General features: G+C 37.7%; 1 protein-coding gene and 1 long non-coding RNA gene across 3 annotated transcripts in view; one reads left to right on the top strand and one right to left on the bottom strand.

Moving 5' to 3' along the window:
• The window catches only part of LOC139669949 (uncharacterized), a 45,781-nt gene extending 39,007 nt beyond the window's left edge, over positions 1-6,774 (top strand). For both annotated transcript variants that reach the window (XR_011697359.1, XR_011697358.1), the window contains one exon: positions 2,095-6,774. This is a non-coding gene — a long non-coding RNA (uncharacterized lncRNA). The remainder of the gene's footprint in view (positions 1-2,094) is intronic.
• LOC139669947 (1-phosphatidylinositol 4,5-bisphosphate phosphodiesterase zeta-1-like) overlaps positions 5,940-22,291 on the bottom strand; it is a 46,175-nt gene continuing 29,823 nt past the window's right edge. The window contains exons 10-13 of the mRNA XM_071550938.1: positions 14,229-14,401; positions 11,179-11,311; positions 9,308-9,457; positions 5,940-6,037 (exon numbers count right to left, since the gene is read on the bottom strand). Of these exons, the coding sequence (XP_071407039.1) occupies positions 5,955-6,037; positions 9,308-9,457; positions 11,179-11,311; positions 14,229-14,401 (539 nt within the window). The 3' untranslated portion in view covers positions 5,940-5,954. The remainder of the gene's footprint in view (positions 6,038-9,307; positions 9,458-11,178; positions 11,312-14,228; positions 14,402-22,291) is intronic.

Here is a 22,291-nt window from a genome sequence, read left to right as displayed (position 1 = left end):
TTTAGGCAGTGTCAGTTTCCCATTCTCCAGAAGTGACAGAATGTCACTGCATTTGCTTTTTAAACCGCACAGAGAAATTAAAATTTAAAGTGCTCTTCCATTCCAACTAGAATGCCAAAAACATTTCCAGCCATACAAATTTTAGATTGAATGTGCTTCTCTTAACAAAGCTTACCTTTCAGGCCTGAACTAGCTGAGAGCATTCTTTCACACTGTATCAGCCCACATGCAGTTCACTCAGCAGTTTTTGATTAATGCAGAGACTAAAGCATAGGAATCCATTCTGAGTGCAGCTCATTTTTGTGAGCCTATCACTCCATGGGTATTTCTTTGAATTTAGAAAATAAGTCATTAACATTTCGTACTTAACCTCAGTGCATTCTCACAGTATTAAGGTAATTTAAAAAAATATTTTAAAAACTATAGGCCTTAGTACTTTTCTAAAGTACTGAATAACTGTCTCATTTATTTTGAGAAGTTTGAACAGCACTTCTGGAGTAATGGAAACATCAAAGTTTAGTAAGTTCCACTTGCTAAACTGGGTCCAATCTCAGAGGTGTTCCACATCTACAACTTCTGCTGAGTGGGTCGAGCATTCTGTCATGTTTAATATTTGATGATGCTATTAAAAAATTCCAGCATTTTTATAATAGGTATGATTGGGTGTAGTTAGAACCCAGAATCATTCATGAAGTTGCTGGCATAAGAATCATAGAACCATTAAGGTTGAAAATTACCTTTAAGATCATCAGGTCCAACTGTCACCTCAGCACCGCTATCAAGTTCACCATTAAGACACGCCCTCAAGTGCCACATCCACACTTTTTTTGAACACTTGCAGGGATGGTGACTGTTATAATACTTTACAACCATTGCCATGAATAAATTTTCCCTGATACCCAGACTAAACCATCCCTGGAACATCTTGAAGCCATCTCCTCTGGTCATGTCACTTGTTACCTGGGCAAAGAGACTGACCCCCACCTGGCTACATCCTCCTTTCAGGAGGTTGTAGAGAGACCCCCCCGAGCCTCCTTTTCTCCAGGCTGGACAACCCCACCTCCCTCAGCTGCTCCTCACAGGACTTGCGCTCCAGACCCTTCCCCAGCCCCATTGCCCTTCTCTGAACTTACTCCAGCACCTCAATGTCTGAAATATTTTTACTATTGAATTAGTAAAGTTTATAGGCAGTTTTCACACAAAATTCTTATTTCTTCTATGTTGTGGTTCTGTTGGATCTAGAACAGTTACAAAATTTTATGGAAGTCTTGGATAGAAGGAATTTTCATTTTACTTTGGCTTGGTCTTTTTTTAAATTCTGGTACGTAGCACGAGATTTAATCACAAATAACTGGGAAAACATTCTGAGGTACTGTGCCTTGATGCGGCACACCTTTGTAACGCAGGTTAATGCAATGTAAAGTTGCTTTAAGCTGCTATTAAGGAATACAAAACAAATGAAATATACATAGGTTAAAAAAATTGCCATCAAAACTGTTTTGTTTTTTCTTATTTTTGCAGAAGAGCAATACCATTTATCAAAGCATCTGCTATAGGAAGATATTGAATAATTATAATAATTGACACTTTTACACATTTACCTATCTTATGTTTTCATGCCACTGTCCATGATGAGTGCCCTCTATCTGAATTTCTGCTTCACAAAATCAGGCATGTTATGATTCCTGTGGAACTTCATAGAGGTTGTGATATTTCTACACACTTGAGTTCAAAGCTCTGCATAAGTCAGAGTTTCAGTTTTCACATGAAAAAATATGTATACTGGAGTTTATTTGCTCAAGCATTGCACAACAGAGTTTTCAAGTTTATTACAAATGGTAATCAGATTTCATGAGCCTAAGCTGGCAGAATCACTTTTATATAAACTAGATAAGATCAAATATATTTCTGAGGTAAATTCACTAACTGCATTTGGCTCATGGTTAAGAGTTTACAATTCTGGATGGAAGTTTAAAGTAATTATCACAAAGTTGTAATAATCATCCTGAGTGCTGTATTGAAGTAAGTGCTTTGACTTTCAAATAGATTAACAAATTTGTGTTTTTCTTTCTGTTTCACTATATATGATTTCAGGTTGTGTATGACAAAGTCACGGAGCTCAGAGACCATGTACTGAGGCTTGTTGTGAAAAGCAAAGGAACATTTGTGGGAGCTGTTAACATTCAACTGAGCAGTGTCCAGTTAAATGAAGAAAAGTGGTACCCATTGGGAAATAGTATAATTTAAATGTTCCCTAAGATAATTCAGTTATTTATCTGCTAATGTTTTTTTATCCCATTTCCCACGGTACATTTTGTCTCAGTTGCCCTTGAGAATGTGCAGTCATCTGCTGATCACATTTTTTAACATCTCTAATCATAAGTCTTAAAATTGCTACCATCTTCCTGCAACAGATTCCTGGTGGTGTGAGTTTAAAAAAATCACATGCTAAGGACTGGTAGCAGCATGCAGGAAATTCTTACAACAATAAAAATTTTTGGTTATTTCATCTCAAATTGGACTCTAAAAATACTGAATTCTGGACACATCAAAGCGTGGGACCTCATTCTTTGCACATTAATTCCACTGACTGTGTTGAAACAATGCTGATAATCGTGTAATTTATCCGCAACTGCTGTGACCCCACTGCATCTGATGATTTCACCAGAAAACCATGGGATAGTTCTCGGGTGCCAACACATTTCAGATGTTCAACAAATTTCAAGTTAAATCTTATGCGATTAGTAATTAGTTCTTTTAAAGAACTTAAAAGCTTTTGATATCATGTAACATTCAATCCAGGATGTTCATTTGTCAGTAAGATGTGTCATTTTTTCTTTTATTCTGACATCCAAGAAGCAGATATAACTGGTCATTTGTGAGAAGAAAGGAGGAGGAAGAAGCTAATGTTCATAAATAAATAGAACACATTGAATGGGAGCTTTCAGTGAGGTATTTATTTAAGATCGTGGTATCACAGATATTTGTTCACCAGTCTTACCACAGATGCTTACCTCTTATGCTGCTTAAGGGATTCAGGTCAATACATGCATTGAACTGACCTCAGGGCTATAAAATATGTCTTTACGTATTGAATAATGAACATGAGTAGTTCCTTTAAGTTCACTGAGGCTAATTACGGGCTCTGTTATTCAAGGAATTTTTACATAAGTGGAAGAAGCACTTAAGCACATCTTTAAACATTTGGCATGTAAGCAGCCATCATAAACTGTCCATTATTGCCAGACTCTTGCACACACTCTAGCTGACCATGTGTATGGACCTTTTCAGGACCAAGGGCACATTTCTAAGGCACAGGAGACAGGTTGATTTCTGATCTGCTCTGCTGTAAATTTTAAGTTACAAGTTACCATATACTAGGTAGGTCTGACATTTGTGCTGCCAGGAGGAAAAGTGGTCAACAGAGGGATAATAATGCCAGAAATTAAGATAATTGCCTTCTTCACCCAAAGGACACTCAGAAATCAGCCTTCAGAAGGTGAAGTTGTATAAAGCTCCTGAAGTGAGACTAGTTATTTAGGAAACAATATAGGCTGGATTTTTTCCCAGCATCAAACCAATTGACTCTGTCAGTTGGCCAGTTTTTGTCTGAGAATAGTTTCCCCAGGCAATCTGCTGTATTAAGCTCCTCCTCAATGAAAGGAGGTGGAGGGAACTCTGCTTGAATATTAATAGTCTGAGTATATTCAGAGCCCTAAGAAGCTATAAAATATTTACCACATAAAAGGGATATTGGCTGGCATACAGATATCATCACTACAAAGATCAGTATGCCTAACATTTTAGATTATAGGCTCACCTGGGTGAGGAATCAAGTGCCTTGTCATTCAAGCACAGAAAACACACTAAGGCCAGCTTATAGGGTTATCAAATTACCTGCCCTTATAGTTCAATATTGATTATAGAGTCTTCTTAGTCTACTGTCTTAGCTTCCTTATTATAATTCTAATGCAACTTTCTAATAGTGTTATTTCCTGTGACATTTTCTAATGGTTATTTACCACATGCCCTGATTTTCCATCTTCGAGAAACATTAAATAAAATGGCATTAAAATAAGAATAAATAAAAAGAGCATTACAATATAATACTATCATAACTGTCTGAAAACATAACGAATATTGTGTGGTATTGAAGAAAGAGACCTGTAAACCTAACATACTCTTTAAAAAAATATTTGAGTAACAAATCTGCCATTAACTGGGTGGCTACAGTCCCGTTGAAGGTCAACAATAGTTCAGTTCTGTAAGGAGATTGGGAAAATTTTGTCTTATGGGGAAGATCTACACTGATAGCTTGATTAGGCAAGAAGTAGATCTTAAATCACACAATCAAGCCTTGCTTTTTCTAAAATTCTTCTAGTTCACCTCAAAGCGCTGTGCTTCCTATTTCCTGAGTTCACAGTAAGATGTATCCTGAGCTCCCTGCTGCTGTGAGGACCATGGCCCTTTACAAATCAGTCCATGATTTTTTTTGTCTTTCTTTAGCAGCAGGATATTCAAGACTAAGCTAAGAAAAGGTGCCAATATTAGCATATGATTTTTTTTATTGTTTTAAGAGCTACTTTTTTTTTCCTGAAAACTGTTTTTTCTGGCATCAAAATAACAGTGGACATTAAAGAGGAATAGCCCAATCAGAAGCTGTTGTTATTATAAATTTAAGGGTTACACTGTATGTCTAATTTTTCCTGTTCCCTTGGAAAGATAAAATGGTAAGAAATTTTGTTCAATAATAAAAATGTCAGTGTAACTTGCTTATATCATAAAAATTGTCATGATCTCTCAGATCATATATATTAGACTAATATTCTCACTCAGTAATCAATCATAAATTTGAAATTAGCTGAAAATTACATTATTACCTGAATGTTGAAAATGTAAAAAAATGTTCAGTATTTATAAATTGTTTCTAAAGAAACAAAGAACTACAGAATGGTTTGGTTTGGAAGACACCTTAAAGACCATCTCATTCCAACAACCCTGCCATGGGCAGGGACACCTTTCACTTGTGCAGGTTGCTCAAAGCCCCATCCAACCTGACCTTGACCACTTCCAGGGATTGGGGAATCCACAGCTTCTCTGGAAACCTGTGCCAGTGCCTCATCACCCTCACAGCAAAGGATTTCTTCCAAATATCTAATCTAACCCTGACTTCTTTCAGTTTATAGCCATTCCCACCTTGTCCTGTCACTACAACCCCAACTCTCTTAGACTGTCTGCACAGCAGAGATGCCCCATTGCTCTGATCATCTTCATGGCCTCCTCTGGATTCACTCCAACAGATCCACGTCTTTCTTGTGTTTGGGGCCACAGAGCTGGATGTGGCACTGCAGGTGGGGCCTCAGGAGAGCAGAGCAGATGGAGAAAATCACCTCCCTCAACCTGCTGGTCACTCTGCTTTGGATACAGCCAGGATGCTTTTGGCCTTCTGGGATGCCACATCATGCTGATATTCTTGTCAACCAACACCCTCAAGGACATCCCCAAGTCTTTCTGAGACTGACCAGCCTGTAGTTCCCTGGGTCTTCCTAATTTCCCTTTTTAAAAAAGATGGATTATGTTTCCCCTTTTTCAGTCAGTGGAATTTCACTGGCCTGCCATGACTTCTCAAATATGATGGATAATGGCTTAGCCACTTGCTTGGCCAGTTCCCTCAGGACATGTGGATGTCACTTGTCAAGTCTCATGGACTTGTGCACCTTCGCATGTCTTAGATGTTCTCATTCTTCTCCTACAGCAGGCACTTCAGTAATTGCGGTAGGGCCAATGTCAGTAATCATCACTTATCCACTTACACAAGAAATCCCATTAGCTTAATGAAATCATTGAGAACGTACCACTCTGGGAATCACAGCACTGAGCTGTTGCAAATCCAGTGATGTTACTTTATTCATGTGGGGTTCAATGCCCCAAATGGCTGACATTGCAGAACACCCTCAGTAGTACCAGACGTGGACAAATAGTGAAGCAGATTCCAGCCTGGCTCCATCTTTTCCCAGCAATGGGACATTACGGTAACCTGTAAATACAATCACACTGTATTAGTGTGTTAATCACAAGCACAAATATTATGATGTTCTACTATGCAAATAAGGCATAACTTATGATTCTCTAAATAACTCTTTAAAATACATTGAAATAATACAGAACCCCAATACTATTTCTATTGCTTTTCTCCTCTGCATATACAGTATTTCAGTTCTGGCACTTTTGGTCACAGAGTGAAAAAATAGTGTTTTCCGGGATGTGTGTTTTTAAACTGAAGACTTTCAGCCTAGTGATATTTAAACATGGGGAAAGCATACATTTTAACATTCAGAGTTATTACTTGCTGCACACATTGTTCTGATAGCAAAGTAACTTGTGAATCAGCAGTAATAGTGCCTTAGAGAAGAACAGTGTTGCAGCAGCAACGCACTGTCCAGCTGAGGCAGAAAAAAGAAGTGTAAGATCTACCATGACATCTTAAGTGTTTTAAGATTCTTTTGCATATAAGTAATTCCTGTTATCAGACACAAGGTGTACCTCAGAAACTGTGTGCTCATATGGTTGTTGAAGCATTTGGAGAAGCTGTAGTTTTCAACTTCAAACATAATTAACTTACCTGCTTGGAAAGCAAAACAATCTCTTCAAAACCCCTTCCTGTATTGCTTTATATTACTAAATGCCTATTATTTCATAATAATAAACAATGTCACTTTTGATTAAAAAGATGTTCTGTGTTTTATCTATGTATAAATAGCTGCAGTCTCTGTTTTGAATAAATATCTATGTTCCGAACTGCAGTTTTCAAAATCCTTCTTTAGATTTGTCTGGATGTTTATGTAGTCTTTGGGACCCTCATTTACTTGAGTTTGGAATTTCTTGGTTCTTTTATACAGAATCATTTAGCTTGGAAAAGACCTCTAAGATCATCAAGTCCAACCTAACACCAATCACCACCTTGTCAACTAGACCTAAGTGCCACGTCCATTCTGTCTTTAAACACCTCGAGAGAAGGAGACTCCACCACCTTTCTGGGCAGCCAATTCTAATGCTTGACCACTTTTTCAGTGAAGAAATTCTCCCTGATGTCCAACCTAAAGTTCCCCTGGTATCTAAGATTCAGCTTCTGGGCAGCAGACAGCAAAACTGGTTCCAGGCAATTTACATTTGAGATCAGTTTTTAGGGCATGCACACAATATATTGAAGACTCAGTTTATTTCCTATCCGAAGATACACTTCAGGGACTAAGACTAATTTCTGAAGACTGTTCAAGCCTCTACCTACAAAATGCTCCACAAAGTGTCCTGAGAGAAGTAAAGCTTCCCTTTCTTATCAAAATTGCTCCAGTTTGCATTAAATAATTAACTATTCTTGGATCCCATGATAATAATGGCAATAACTGGATTCCTGTCCTGTTTTAGTATTATACACAGCAGATTCACTGGGACAGGGACTGTAGCACACAATCCCTCTCCACTTGCCTTTAACCACTGAGACAGAGAATTATTCTCAATTTGAGCCCTCTGTTGTGAAACCAAATAATCATTGCATGAAAAATCAAATCCTGCCTCAGCTGGCCCACAAGCATTCCTCCCCGGCGTAGTCTGCTGAGGTGGGTGCCTGCTGCTGGGGAAAGGAAGGCAGTGAGGATACAGGTTTAAATCCTCTCAAAAGAAACTCTGGGGGAGGATGGCAATGGCACAACTTTGTCCCACTGCCTGTCAAAGGCAAAATAAGATGTAAGCGCTGTTCAGCCTCTGGAAGCAACTTGCCCTCAGGGCCACCTCAGGATATGAATCCCAAGGAAAGAGGGACAGTCCTGTAGTACAGATGAAAGCAATGGGAACTCTGAAGAATAAGACAAATCTTAGCTCACTCGTCAGCATTTTAGGCAGTTCTTCCCTAAGAAGTACAGACTGCTGTGACTCCCACTGCAAGAACATTATTTTCCCATTTCACCGTTTAGAGAGCTTGGGTACCTATAGCCAAACCATTGTTCCAGACCTCATTTTAGAGGTCTCAGTGCTAAGCACTGCAATAAATTTTGAAATTGTGTATCACCTCACCTCTTAGAAGCATTTCATTTATGCCTTTGTGCATCCTTATAACAAATTACATTTTTTTATATTGTGTTAGGTGGTGATTGGGGCAATTTTTTTGTCAGCATTTACAGTTTTTGTACCTACATTCATTTCCTAGCATTTTGTGTTACTCCACTCAAAATATTTGCTGTAGAATCTGCATACTCTTACTTTTCCAAAACATGAATCCCTCATTTTTTACTACAATTAATCATACAGGTACATTGGAGCCACATGGAAAAATTGTATGTATGAAAAAAGCCCAAATCAGTGATTTTAGAGGCATATGTGAACATCAGTGCCTGATATTTAAATGTCTCAGACATTGTGAGTTGGGTTTTTCCATTATCTGGAAATATACAAATATAAGGAAAGTAAAAGGTTATCAGTGTAAAAATTTATGTTGTAGAAAAACAACTGTGCTCTAAGAGTAATGTCTTTGTTCTTCCATAACTCCTCAACCTCAACTAAGAATCACAAGGAGCTTTATGACTTTAGAGCACAGGGAAAAAAAGCCATTTAAAATCCCATTAAGTTTAATAAAAAAGGCACAGTGCCCGTTGCCAGCTCAAATGTTGTGCCTTCACATCTTTATTCACTAATAAAAGCTGTTTGTTTTGTCAGAAATAGCTTTAGAAACCCAATGTAGTAAACAGCCATTTTACTTAAGCCTTTCTCCTTGGCGTACTGACTTCTGTGTGTGCTCTTTGTGTGCAGCCTATTCATTACAAAAGGTTCCAGGATCTGTGTTGGTATAACAATACAAACTCTGGCAAGGAAAATATTTTAAATATTTTGCCTAATTTATAGTCTTTGTTCTTCACTCTGAAAAGTTGCAGATAGGTTATCTGAGGATTTTTGGTGGTTTGTTTTGTTTTAATTTTGTTTGTTTGAGCCTAACTGAGTAGAAAGTGCACAGAACTTCACAGCAGTTTTGACTAATCTCACTTCTTGTAATGAATTAAAATACCATCTGAGCAGTTTCTATCTAGAATGAAATACTGCAGTAAGACTAATTAGATGTCATTAATATTATTTTGATTTCAACATCCTGGATTTGCATTCAGAGATTTGCATAATTCCAAAACCAAGGAATGCCATTTTTACATATAGTTATACAATCCTCTAGAAAATAGACACAATGCTGCATTCTCACAATGCTACAGTAATGACAAAAGCCTGGAATTCTGCAGATTTTTTTGAGATCACATAAATATATTACCGGTATTCAGGCTCAGCACAGGTAAAGTGTATTGACCAAGGAATTCATGGTTAAGCACAGAGAGCTCGTCCTCCACACAGAAGCGTATCATTGCTAGTTCTGGAACTTGGATGTTAAAAGAGAAGGTTTCATTCCATTTAGGGTTTAAAGCTAATGAAAAAAGAAAATAGGATTAAAATACAATTTTATTTTTTTAACTTAATAACTGAATTCTTGTATCTGCTATCACTAGTCTGAATTGTAAAGATTCACTCTTCTTCCCTAGATTTATGTGCTCATTTAAATAGATGACGAGACTCCCACTGGCTGCAGGGTTACATGGATCACATCTTTCGTGTAGATTATGGAGTTAAAACTGTCAGTGGGAAACTCTGAGAATGAAACAAACATAGACAGCCTGGGACTTGTTTATAGTATACAGGCCAGCCCCTTCCTAAGGATTTGTCAAGGATTATCATACTGTAAAACAGAAGCCTAAGAAAGTCAGTGTCATCTCTTAGAAGAGCAAAATAGAGCAAGGATAGCCAGATTAAGAACCTCTGCTCAACTTAGATTTTCCTATAGACAGAGAATTCCTATATATGTCTATATAGACATATAGCTTCATGTTTGTGCCAAAGTTTCTCCTTTTACAGTGTTGTAAATAAGGTGGGAGCTAAATAAATTCAGGTAGTAAAATGTTGACTTGACTAGCAATGCAAAAAGAGGATATGGAACAGGAGAGGGTTGCTTTGTCTTGAGCAATGTTCATACAGAGACAAGAAATTCAGGGGCTGATTTAAAATAGCAGCCATCTCTGGGGAAAAAAAAAAAAAAGAGAAAAGCAAAATAGAAGACAGAGGTGCAGAAGAAGAGAAATCGTAGGAAAATTGTAGTCTGAGACATCAAGATCTATATGAAAAAGATAAGAGAGTGCTTGAAGACAGATACAAAGAGTACATTCTTCACCTGTCAAGCAACTAAGGGACTACTCCTACCAGAAATTTCATATAAGGTAAGTGATGAAGCTAAAAAACTTTCTTCAGAAAAAAAAAAAATTAAATTTCCCAATTAGTGTACTGGTTTAGGCTGGGATAGGGTTAATTTGCTTCATGTCAACCTCTGTGGTGCTATGTTTTGAATTTTTGACCAAAGTGCTGTTGCTGAGCAGGACTTATACAGTATCAAGGACTTCTGTCTTTGTCATGCTGCAACACACCCTCCCCATCCGAGTGAGCAGGCTGGGATGCACAGGAATTTGAGAGGAGACAGGACTGGGACAGCTGACCCCAACTGACCAAAGTGATATTCCATATCATACGGTATCATGCTTGGCATAAGAAAGTTGGGGGAAAGGAGGAAACACAGGTATTCAGTCTGTCTTCCTGAGTTAACCACAATGCATAAAGAAACCTTGTTTTCCTGGAAATGGCTCTGTGCCTGCCCACTCACGGGAAGCGGGAATGAACTCTTCATTTTGCTCTGCCTGTGTGTGCAGCTTTTACTGTACCTATTAAACTGTGTCTATCTCAACTAAAGAGTTTCTCATTTTTGCTCTTCCACCCCTCTCCCCATCCAAACTGGGGAGAGCAGGCAATCAGCTCTGTGGGGCTCAGCAGCTGTCCAGAGTGACAGCAGCGTGTAAAAAAAATTCCATCTTCCCTTAGGAAAGTGCTTCTAACTAGGAATTTGTGCTTTTTTAACCTACCAATTGACAAAAATGGCACATAGCACAAACTGCTACAAATTTTGTGCCGGAAGATCCTTGTCTAGAGAGAAATAATTGAAGTTTCTGTAAGTTTATAACAACCTCTTGGGATGCAAAACTGGTAATTCCTTGTAAAATATTATGATACTTTGTTCACAATCAAGAGAATCAGACTGATGCTCACCATTGCTTTTGACAACACTAGATTTCCTCCTTCCTTGGTCTTCTGGCACACCATGAATTTCTATCTGTACGAAAGGGTCAGCTTTGTTAGTCTTCGACTTGGTGCTGGGTGGCAGTTGATGACCACTGATGAGCTGGAAAATTAAAGTTGTAATGTATTGAAATAACTGTAAGAATTGACTATATATAGTAGCCATAATAGAAATAATTGTTTCCTAAGAAACCACTATAAGCGGTATATATCAGTCATAAACTCTTCTAAAAATACATATTAAACCTAGGAAAAAAAGAATATGGTGCTTCCCATTTAATTTTTGGATAATTTCATAGAGTCATAATGGTTTGGGTTGGAAAGGACCCTCAAAGGTCATTTAGTCCAACCCCCTTGCAATAAGCAAGGACATTTTCAACTACAGCAGTTTACTCAAGGTCCTGTCCAACCTGACCTTGAATGTTTGCAGGGACAGGGCACCTACTGCTTTTCTGGACAACCTTTTCCAGCGTCACCATTCTCTTTGTGAAAAAAAAAATAAAATCTGATATCATGCTTTAAATAATAATTTTCACATTCAAATTTTTATTCAATAGCTAGACGTAAAAAATATACTCTGTTAGCATGCAAAATAACAATGTTGGAGGAATCAGCTTCATGATTTTTTTTTTGCATTTTCTCATATCAAGCTCATGATTTCCAATTTTAGTTGTATCTAGTGGACCAGCATTAACATGCCTGTGACATCAGCGTTGTGTTACAGGGTATGTAGCAGACTGCCTCACCTGTGTTCCTTCTCTTGCACAGTAACACATGAAACTCTGTATTTTAGTAAGCTAGCTCCCTGATGCTTTTCTACTTAATTTAGTTAGCTACCTAGAAATTTTGCTTCAGACTGCCCTGTAACCTGACACCCAGCCTAAGAAAGGATTTATGAAAGTTACAATTTTGTCGGCTTTCTGCCTATATTTCAGGACACCTAGGACAGAATAACCATCTGTTCGTAATCTACCTTTTAGAAATCAGTGTATGGAATGTATCACGAGAGAGATACAACCTCGCAAGCCTAGGTGAAATATAAGACTCCTGCTCCTTGTCTCAGGACTAAGCAGCAAAACTCATGATAGAGACTCTTATTCCCCTGTCAACCACCAAAACATCAACCCCCACAAATTCCACCGTTTGCTTAAGTATTTTCTTGAACACCTTGCTCCAAGAAAAGTTCTAGATTGAACTGTTGAAGAGCAGTGGCTCAGCAAGCACTGATGCTGTCCCCTTTCCTCCCAAAAAATAACTACCTCCTTCACTAGAAAGCTTTGCAATCACTCATGGGCTGCCCACTTAGAACCTGGGGAGGTTCTTTGCCATATCCTGAATGCCATGAAGAAAATGCAGCCCCACTGGCCAGGGCCTGCATCACACCCCTAGCCCACTGCTAGGCCCAGTCTAAGTCTCACATGGGGTGGGAAAAAAATCTAAATCCATACATCCAATAAATTTTTGGGAGACCCAAGGTGAAGCAGAAATACAGAGTAGTAAAAAATGTTGAGCTAAGAAGGGTCCTTGTTGTTGGGAATTGTGGCAGATCAGCTTAAGGAGGATATTGAATTCAGTGAAATCAGGCCTGTGCGACTTATCAGTTTCCTTTTCTTCATTGCTTGATTCACTCTCAGTCATTTGGAGAGATTTGGCTTCTAGATATTTTATATCTTTGCCTTCTGTTAAGTAATTTCTTAGTCATCAAGTTAGTAGCTACTTTTCAGCAGAAACTGCTTTTCCTGATTTTGTTTCGTCTTCAACCACCATTTCCTGGGTTTTGCTGCTGACTCTGAATGGGGCTCCCTGTGCTCCACAGTCCCTGAGCTGATGGGATCCCATTGCTTCTCTGTACCCTGCACTATCCAGCCTGTAATCCCACTCTGTGTCCTCAGTCTGGAAATCTGCCTTTCTCTTTTCCAGCTTCTTCCACACTCAGACATTTACTTCCCACTGTCAGTGATTTTTGTCTGTCTCCTGCATTGAAGACAACTAAGGGGTTCTGCTCATCTTAATTAATTCCAGCTTTATACAAATAACGGCTAAAATAATTGTTGTGTTTGCCTGGCTGCTTGAAATCATCCAACAATGTCTATTCACAATTTGTATGCTGACTGTCAGGACACTAAAATGTTCATGATTAGATACATGCATTATGTAACTATTTTATAGTTGTTATTAACTAATGTTTTATCTCCACCCTCTATGTCTCAGAAAGAAACAAAATAGCAATTATACACTAATTTTATGCTAATTAAATGGCATTTATGCAAGTAGTGTACTGTGCAATCAGAAATATCAAATTTTCATTGTGAAAAGGTGGTTTTCTAACTAGTGAACAATTATAAAACATCCACTTGACCTCAAAAAAAAAGGAGTTTTCCAACCCATTATTTGTAAATTACATGTATTTCTAATATTTTTAGGAAGTAAATCCCATTTTAATTTGTGAGAAGCAGAAATAATTCAAAGGCTTATTAAGTCATCCCTCTTTTCACACTTATTTATACCATTCTAGGATGATAAATAGTCTTTCATGTATGCATAGGAAGATAACGAAACTTAAAAGAGGCATAAAGATTCCTATCGTAACTTTGAACATTTCCCTTTGTCAGTTAACATAATAACAGTTCATGTGGTATTATTAATATTTTAAGAAAAAAACACCAAAAGGGCACTTTTGGTTTCTGAGTTTTCAGAGTTCAGCCTCCGCAACCACAACTGACCAGTCCCTTTGTCATCTACACTATTTATATTTCTGTAAACAAGACCATGAAAAATCATGTATTTTTACAAACTCCTATAAGTTCTGAACACCTACATATTTTTAGAAAACATAAGTAACCCAAGCAGCAGTAGATATTATATGAGAGTTTTATCATCATCTTAAAAAAAAAAAATCTTCCCGACAACCAGGAACGGGGATAAAATGAGAAAGCAGAAATAGATAACAAATACATCTGAATGACACAACCTTTCTTTTCCCACTTTTATGAAACAAACCAACAATTAAGTAATCTTACCCTTATGGACAGAGACATTGGTTGACTGTGTCCTCCCACGTTTTGTGGTGTAAATGTTGTGTTGGGGTCCCGCAGGAACTCGGGTTTCAGCACATAGCCACAGCCTCCATTGTCCAGGAATTTTCCATGTTGCAGTTCCATTGGTATTCCCTGTGTCTGGAAGTTTAAGGCCACTGTAAAATTATATAAGTATTGATTTTAGTGAATTAGATTTCAGACAATTTTATAAAACAAATAGTAAAAAAAATGCAAATGAGATTAAAATAGGTTTATCTTTCAATTCATCTGTAAGACACCGTTATTTCTCTTAAATTTAGTGGCATACGTTAATGAATTGCTCATGCACGAAAGCAGTACACTATTTAGAACTGCACCATGTTTTAAGAATTACCCTATAGATCTTTTTTACATTGCAGCATGTCATATGTTTTCCCTTTTCTTTCTAAATTAGACCTTGGAGAATATGAAAGGAGACATCTTTTTCCCCTCTAAATTCACATACCAGTTTCTTTACAGCAGCAAGACCCTGCTCCCCAACCCTGCTAACAAAGTTCTGGTGCAGAAGGCAAAACTATAGGATTGCACCTAACCTTAGCTATGGTGCAGAATTCATCACAAAACAATATCACCCACAGGATCATGGAGCTTCAACTTAGTTAGAATATTCAGTGCAAATACATATAAGTTTATAGAAACAATTTTAGAAGTGTTCTTAATTTATGTGAGCATACTCTTTTGAGCTTAATCCTGCACTACTGGTGATTATTGTAAGAATACACCTGACAGATTTTCCTTTCCTTGGCAGTTCAAAACATTTTTGGTTTGCTGCAGCAGCAATAATAAAATAACACACTCCTCGTCAACAGGCTATTGTAATTCATGACATAAATTCAACACTGAAATAGACCTGTTTAATGAAATTTTCCCCTATTCCAGTACTTCAGAGCTTCCTACCACATTCAAAATAGAAAATGCAGAGGTCAAATCAGTGAAGTGATAACATGACATGTGTTAAATAGAGAAGGATAAAAAGTCATTTACTTGATGGCTTGGTAAGAAAAAAAAGAAAGATTTTAAGCAGTTGAAGTGACTCCTCAAAGTAATTCAGAAAGAATTCGTGTTCCTATGAATTAATATAAATGTATAGAATGAAGATTTCACTCAATTCAAAAATCCTTATCTCATGTGGAAAATGCACAAATTTTTTTCTCTGCCAAAATTATTTGTTTCTTCACTGCTTTGATGGTCTTTTTAAAATGTTCTGTAGTAAGTGACGCAAATAGGAATGAGGCAGCTGGTGCTGTAGGCCTGATGTTTGCACTACACATGTTTTACATGGGTTTACTTCAGAAGAGCTCTGGGATGGTTCCATGGCCTCAAAACCAGTAAATGGCTGGAACACATCAATTGCTCCCAGAGTGCATCATCTATTTCACTGAAAGGAACCAAGAGATTGCTTTGCATCATGAACAAACATGCAGCAAGTAAGAATAATTGGAAATCTTGTCTAACAAAACCCCAAACAAAAAAATCCCAAACAACAAAACACAACATGCACTCTTGCTTTGAACTAAATGTTAACATAGATGCAGAGATAGATGTTGCATCAATATGCAAAGGAACTTTCTTTTACCATTGACAACAGAAATCAGAGTATTCATATTGCCCATTGCACACCACTGCCTTTTTCTAAACAGGGTAAGTATTCTCCTGGTATGGTTTTGGCAGTGGTTCACAATTTGTTTTTTATGACTCAACACATCATCCAGAAACAGACCCAAATGTGGTGCAATATGATGCTTGTCATATTATAATATATTGATTCAAGCTGTGCAATGGATGCTACAGATCTGCAACCCTGAGGGCCCTGCTGTGATCTACAGATAACCCAACCCAAGATCTCTCAGCCCAGAGATGATTCCTAGGCCATACTCAGAATATGTTGTTTTAAAAGTGTAACTGAAATTAGGCAAATTGAACAGTCATAGCTTCAAATAGCAGCTTCCACATGATGAAACAAATTACATGATTGCACATAATGAGACTACTGCTAAATTTGCCAAGCTTTATAGGCTACTAAGCAGGAAAATCTGATGTAACAACGGAAACAAGCAAAGGAAAATACTTTGCATTTCATCATATTAGGAAAATTACTTTTGCAACACAAGTGAAGGGCAATGTTATTATGGGTTCATATCTTCAGACATCAACACTATGTTTTCACTTAATTTAATTTTACTTTAAAATAAGTTAAACACACACAGAAGAGTAGTATTAATATACCTACTGGTTTCTCGGTATTGCAAGTTCTAAGCTGATTAAGCAAATGTGAAATTTAGATCCTCTTCTTTGAGATGCAAACCTCTACTACAACTATTTGCAAGGTTTGCAGCTGCCTGGAGCCTCCCAGGACATGCTTTATGGTGTATTGTTGATGCGCAGTTTTTCTTTTTTAATCAGATGCAGTTATAATCGTTACACTTCTCAAGAAATGACAAGGATCATAAGCTAAAGCCTATGCCTAGCAGTGTGGGCTTAGCAAGATTTTTCTTCAGGGAAGACCAAATTTCTACCCAGTGTTTCATTTTAGTATTGCTGAATTCAAGAGCAGTACTGCCAATAACTTCCTTTGTACTGTTGTTTTATGAAACAGTAGAAATTTAATGAATATATGAAGAGAGCTTTAAACTGATGATTTCTTTTAGAAAGAAGCCCAAATGTGCTTATAATGAAACCGTCTGAGCAGTACATAATCTTAATATATGGTTTTCATGGGAAAGGACAGGCACCTGAAGTTTAGCACTGTGTACATTAAACTTTCTCCTCAGTCCTTTCATGAAGCTCTGAAAGCCTTTTAATATTGACATCAAAATAGCAAGGCAAAACATGGGCTTAGAGGAACCCCTGAGCAAAGGAATTATTCAGTGTGATTCCTGCATCTGAAATGGATCTAAGTCTTCCTGGGACCATGAGGCCAAAACAGCTTCAGCTCAGAGTTTTTAATGCTCAAGTCATCTTGTAAGGTACCAAAGCTGCCATAGCTGTCCCAGCAGGCCCTGGGTGTACAAAACTTCATGTAGCACATGGAAGTTAGGAAATTGCCTGGTTCCAAAAAGATGAACCAATCCACGCTGTACAGAGGAACACAAAGAGCATATTTGACCTCAGTCCTCTGTATCACAAGTAGTCAGCTAAAGTCAGCCCCACAACTAATTGCAGACCTAACATTCAAATATTCAAATACAGTGCCTTCCATAAGCACTACCCTTCAAGACATAATTGATTTATAGACTAAAAGCAAGAGCTTTGTAAAAAAAAAAAAAGCACTGTAACTATGATTCGAAGGCAGCTGAGGAAAGCTGCTCATCTTTTCTCTGTGGTCCAGCCTCTCAATGAATAGTCCTGTTGGGACTTTTAAATAGTCATTTTATATTTTTTGGTTTTTTTCTTTCTCAGTTTTACTAGCTATATTATTTCTATAAAATTTAGTGTATTTTCTCCTTTTAAAAGGGAAGATTTTAAAATGGCTAAGGACACATTTGTCACCCATTTTTCTTGATATGAGCTATTCAATTGCATTTTATGTCATTTAAAATGCATCTCGGAATTCATGCCATTTCAAAAAATATCATATGTAAAAAGCATTCATTGCTGATGTTCCTATCTCCATGATTTACCTCACTCATTTAAGCCTAAAGTGATAAAATACATCAAACTTCCAACCCTTTTATCAGCACTTTTGCCATCCCCTGAGCTCTTTCCAGTTATGTTCTTTAAATGGGCCACTCACAATTAATGCAATACGATTCTGTGCCTTTTAAATATTTAAAATTCGAACTGAATTCCACACAGACAGAGAAATACTATTGAAAACAGGACCATATCCTAATGATCTGGTGTGTGGCCACTGGTTATGAAATGATCTATGTGACTGGATTTGAAGACACTGCTTCCATTCCATGTTAGCCCTCCCAGCTGGGCAGACAGTCTATCCTTTCTTCTCATATGCAGCTCACAGCTGCACCCAATCCATCACTGCCCAAATTTACAGAAATATTTCAGAAGTCCAAGAAAGATGGAGAGAGACTATTTACAAGGGCATGTAGTGACAGGACAAGTGGGAACAGCTTCAAACTGAAAGAGAGTAGGTTTAAATGAGATGTTAGGAAAAAATTCTTTACTCTGAGGGTAGTGAGGCACTGGAACAGGCTGCCCAGAATACAGAGTGTAAATGTGGCTCCCCAGGCTGCCCAGAGAAGCTGTGGATGCTCCATCCCTGGAAGTGTTCAAGGCCAGGTTGGATGGGGCCCTGAGCAACCTAATCTAGTGGAAGGTGCCCCTGTCCATGCAGGGAGGTTGGAGCTGGGTGATCTTTAATGTCCCTTCTGAGCCAAACCGTTCTGTGATTCTAAGTTCTCACATATCTGGGTATTCCACATGACTATTTTTCCAAAGGATGAAAGTGGCTTTTAAAAAAAAATTCCTTCACAGTCTGAATAGAGGGAATGCAGACTGTGTATGAGCTGACTAAAAGTCTGGATGCAAAGGGAGGATATTCAGTCATCAGATTACATTAAAACCAAATGAAGACGTGAAGAAAGGACAAACTGTATCATGATGACAAACTGTCACCTCTTCCATATACCAGGCAGCAAGCATTCATTTAATGGAAGCAGCCTACATAGCAAGAGGATCTCTTATCAGTAGCAAACAAATTCTATCAAACTAAAATATGGTAATACCATCATCATCTGAATGATAAGTACAAAACTGATTTCTAAGCCTTGTGCAAGCATTAACTATCACAATGTGCTCTAGTACAACTAATATTTCCCTTGGAATAATAATTTCAATATAGTAAATCTAATATGTTGTCTGATGGAGTCTGCACAGGAGAAATGCAATGCATTTGTAATATCCTTTAAACCCTTCTCACTAATAGCAGATGCAAGGAAAAATGTGCTCCATCACCAAGTGGTCAGAACGTGGAACCTGGAAAAATGGTGTTTCTCAAGCACTGGTTTTATCTGTATCTATCTGAGAAATTGGAAAGGCTTCCAGCATAATTAGGGCTCTCTGCCAAATTACAGCATCCTCCTTAGACGGCTCTGAGCAGTGCTTGCCATTTTGGTGTTGTCTTGAGATGTCACTCTGATCCCCACTGCCATCTCTGGGGATTGTTAATTCAGGCTTGAGGACATACTGTCCAAAGTCAGTCTTTTAAGTGCCCTCAGCATCCCTTTAGCCTTGAGCCTTTCTTTTTTATGTCTTCAGGCGTCTTTAGTGAGATCCCACCCAAACTTTACAAACAAGGACATTGGTCTACACACAAAAAAAAAAAAAAAGGATAAAGTGATTGGTTCCCTTACAACACAGAGCAGACTTAAGTGGATAGTATAAATTTTGGCACACAAATGCTCATCTCATTTTCTGACCAAAAATGTTGGTCAAGATGTATGTATTTTTTGCTTTTACTTATAGCATAAAATCAGGTTTTGCTATTCAGAGTCCAAATTTTATTAAGCTTAACTATAATTTCTGGCTTTGTCATTGACATATCTTGAAATGCTCGCTCTTATTCTACAGATTTATGACTTACAACATGAGGGATTCTGCCATTGTAAGAGGGACTAGTCTTCTGAGAACTGAGAAAATGCATAACTGTCTGACATAACATGCTTAGGATGGGCAGTCAGTCTTTTTTTTATTGTCTTTGGACCAATTCAATACTGCTTCACTAAAGATACTGTCCTTAGAAATTTTAAGAATTCAGCCATACAGTTCATAATTGATGACATCGTTCCTACATAATTACAAGTAGTTCTACTGGAAAAAAACATGTTGGGTGATTAAAAGTCATCCATTGTCCAAGTATATCTGCGAGTGGTTTCAATTAGGGATCCTCTCTTGTGAGGTTCTCATGGGAAAAGTACCAAAAGCATTATCAGATCTAAAATCTAAATTGATTTTTGCTATCTAATTAATGTGTCAGTCTGAAAGTTACACTGCAGTTCAAGTCTGAGCTTCTTTTGCTTGTCATTTAACTGATTTCATTCATCATTAAAGAGATACTATTCCAAAATAATTTTTAAAATTTGTTTGACTTGTGATTCTCAGCAGAACCATATACTTTACCAGCTTCCCTTTCCTGTTTTAGTCTGAGTCACTGACATAGTTTAGAATAAGATCAGCAAGGATTTCAGAGACATTTGTGGCCCTGAAAATTTTTTCTGTCTTTCTTTAAAGCTTACTGGATTTCAGCTAAATTATTTACTATTCTACTGGTTGCCTGAAGTGAAGGTAGCTGGAAAAACTGATAAAATTAAATTTCAATGTTTCTTGCTTTTAAGTGAAATTCCAGTATCTATTACACCAAAAACTGCCTAAAAAGAAGCAAGCTACAGAGTAAAGAGCTTTTTCATAAACCTGGCAGTAGACACATTTCTGCAGGAGAAACGTGAAACCATCATTCAAAACAACTCCCAGCCCTTGGAGCCATTCCAAAGGAAAGCTGAGTGCATTTAGGGAGCTTCATATACCGAATGATAACATCCCACCTAACGTGTAGGTGTCTGCACCTGAGTTAGCTGCCCCACTACAGCCTGTGAAGATCAAATCAGTGAAGTTTAACAGACAACATTTAAAAAAAACGAGTCCTTACTGGGAGTATTAGATTAATCATATCCCTGGAGCCTACAAGTCTAATTGCTGTCCCACTGGGCCAAGGACTTATGGACAGTAAGAGGCAAAGCAACCTTTTGGGGGAGGTCCATAAACCAGGATGGCTGTGTGGCCTATTACAGCTGTGGAATATTTTCCAGCTGCACGAATTTGCTGATAATAAACACACTTCTTTATTTGGCATCTTAATATTATCTTTTCACAGCCTATTATTCGTCACTATTTAGTAAGATCTATGTTAGGTTATGCAGAGACATTTCTGCAGCAGTTGGAGGATATGGAAAACATGGAAGGGGAAAGAATGTTAGAGAGGGAGTCATATGAAGTCGATCAAAGACAGTGCCTGGCCCTCCAAGGTTGTGTGCATGCTCCCCTGTCAAGCAGGTGTTAAAACACCTTTAAGAAGACTCAGTCAAGGAGGAAATAAAACAGGGAGACTTTATCAGCTGAGTTCATTAGCCAGGTTGTAATAAATGTAGTTTTGACTTCTTAAAGAAGAATTTTTGGACTGTTAAAACCATATTAGGAAAACAGCAATAATACAGGTATTGACAAAGAACCCAAGCAAGGTCAGACATGAGTCATTTTAAGTTGCACAGGTAAGGCACACCAGGATCTAAATAAGTGTGGGGTTTTTCCCTAAGTAGCTTCAGAAGTTAAAAGCAGAAATAGAGAACTCCTTATCCCTCCTCTCTTTACGTGTTCTTTTTTACCATATTTTGTCATAGTATTGCACACAAGATTGAGCCATGAAACAGATGTGACAAAATTGCCAAGCTGCATTTCAATGTCACAGGCCAAACCAAAACCTAGAGTAAGAAAAAAATCCATCAAAGAAGCAGTGAAACTTTCACAGTAGCCTATAAATTTTTATGAGTGCTCCAGAAAGCAGATGCTCTGTTTCTCTTCTGAAACAAAATTCTGTATCTGCCATGCCATGGCTTTCGCATATAACTTATGACATCTTTTGGTGATTCCTGTAGAGTGTTTTGATACATGGATAATGTTTCCTACTGCATGCAAAGGCCATATCCAAAAGGATATTTAAGTCTTTCTGCTTTTGTTTTTACTGAAGGTTTCTTTTGGTTTGGATTTTTTGCTCTGCTTTTTTCGGTCAATATAATTCAACTGATATATGTTTATTTAAATAACTGTCCTGAATTTTCTTTCCCTGCATTAATCTTTACATTCTATCTTATTTACTAAATAAAAAAGGAGCTATGGATACACCAAACCAGTTTTTTCCAGTGCCACACTGCAGTTGTATGCAGGAGGCATACTAATTTTCACAGACTATAAAAAGAGGTTTTTCTCCATAAGGCCTTTTTGTTCACAAAACCTATCCTGCTCTTATGAGTCTCAATTTTCAGAGAATGGACATG

This window comes from Pithys albifrons, chromosome 3 (genome assembly GCF_047495875.1).
Source record: "Pithys albifrons albifrons isolate INPA30051 chromosome 3, PitAlb_v1, whole genome shotgun sequence".
In the NCBI taxonomy this organism is placed as follows: Eukaryota; Metazoa; Chordata; class Aves; order Passeriformes; family Thamnophilidae; genus Pithys; species Pithys albifrons.
This window is presented reverse-complemented; position numbering and strand designations above follow the sequence as displayed.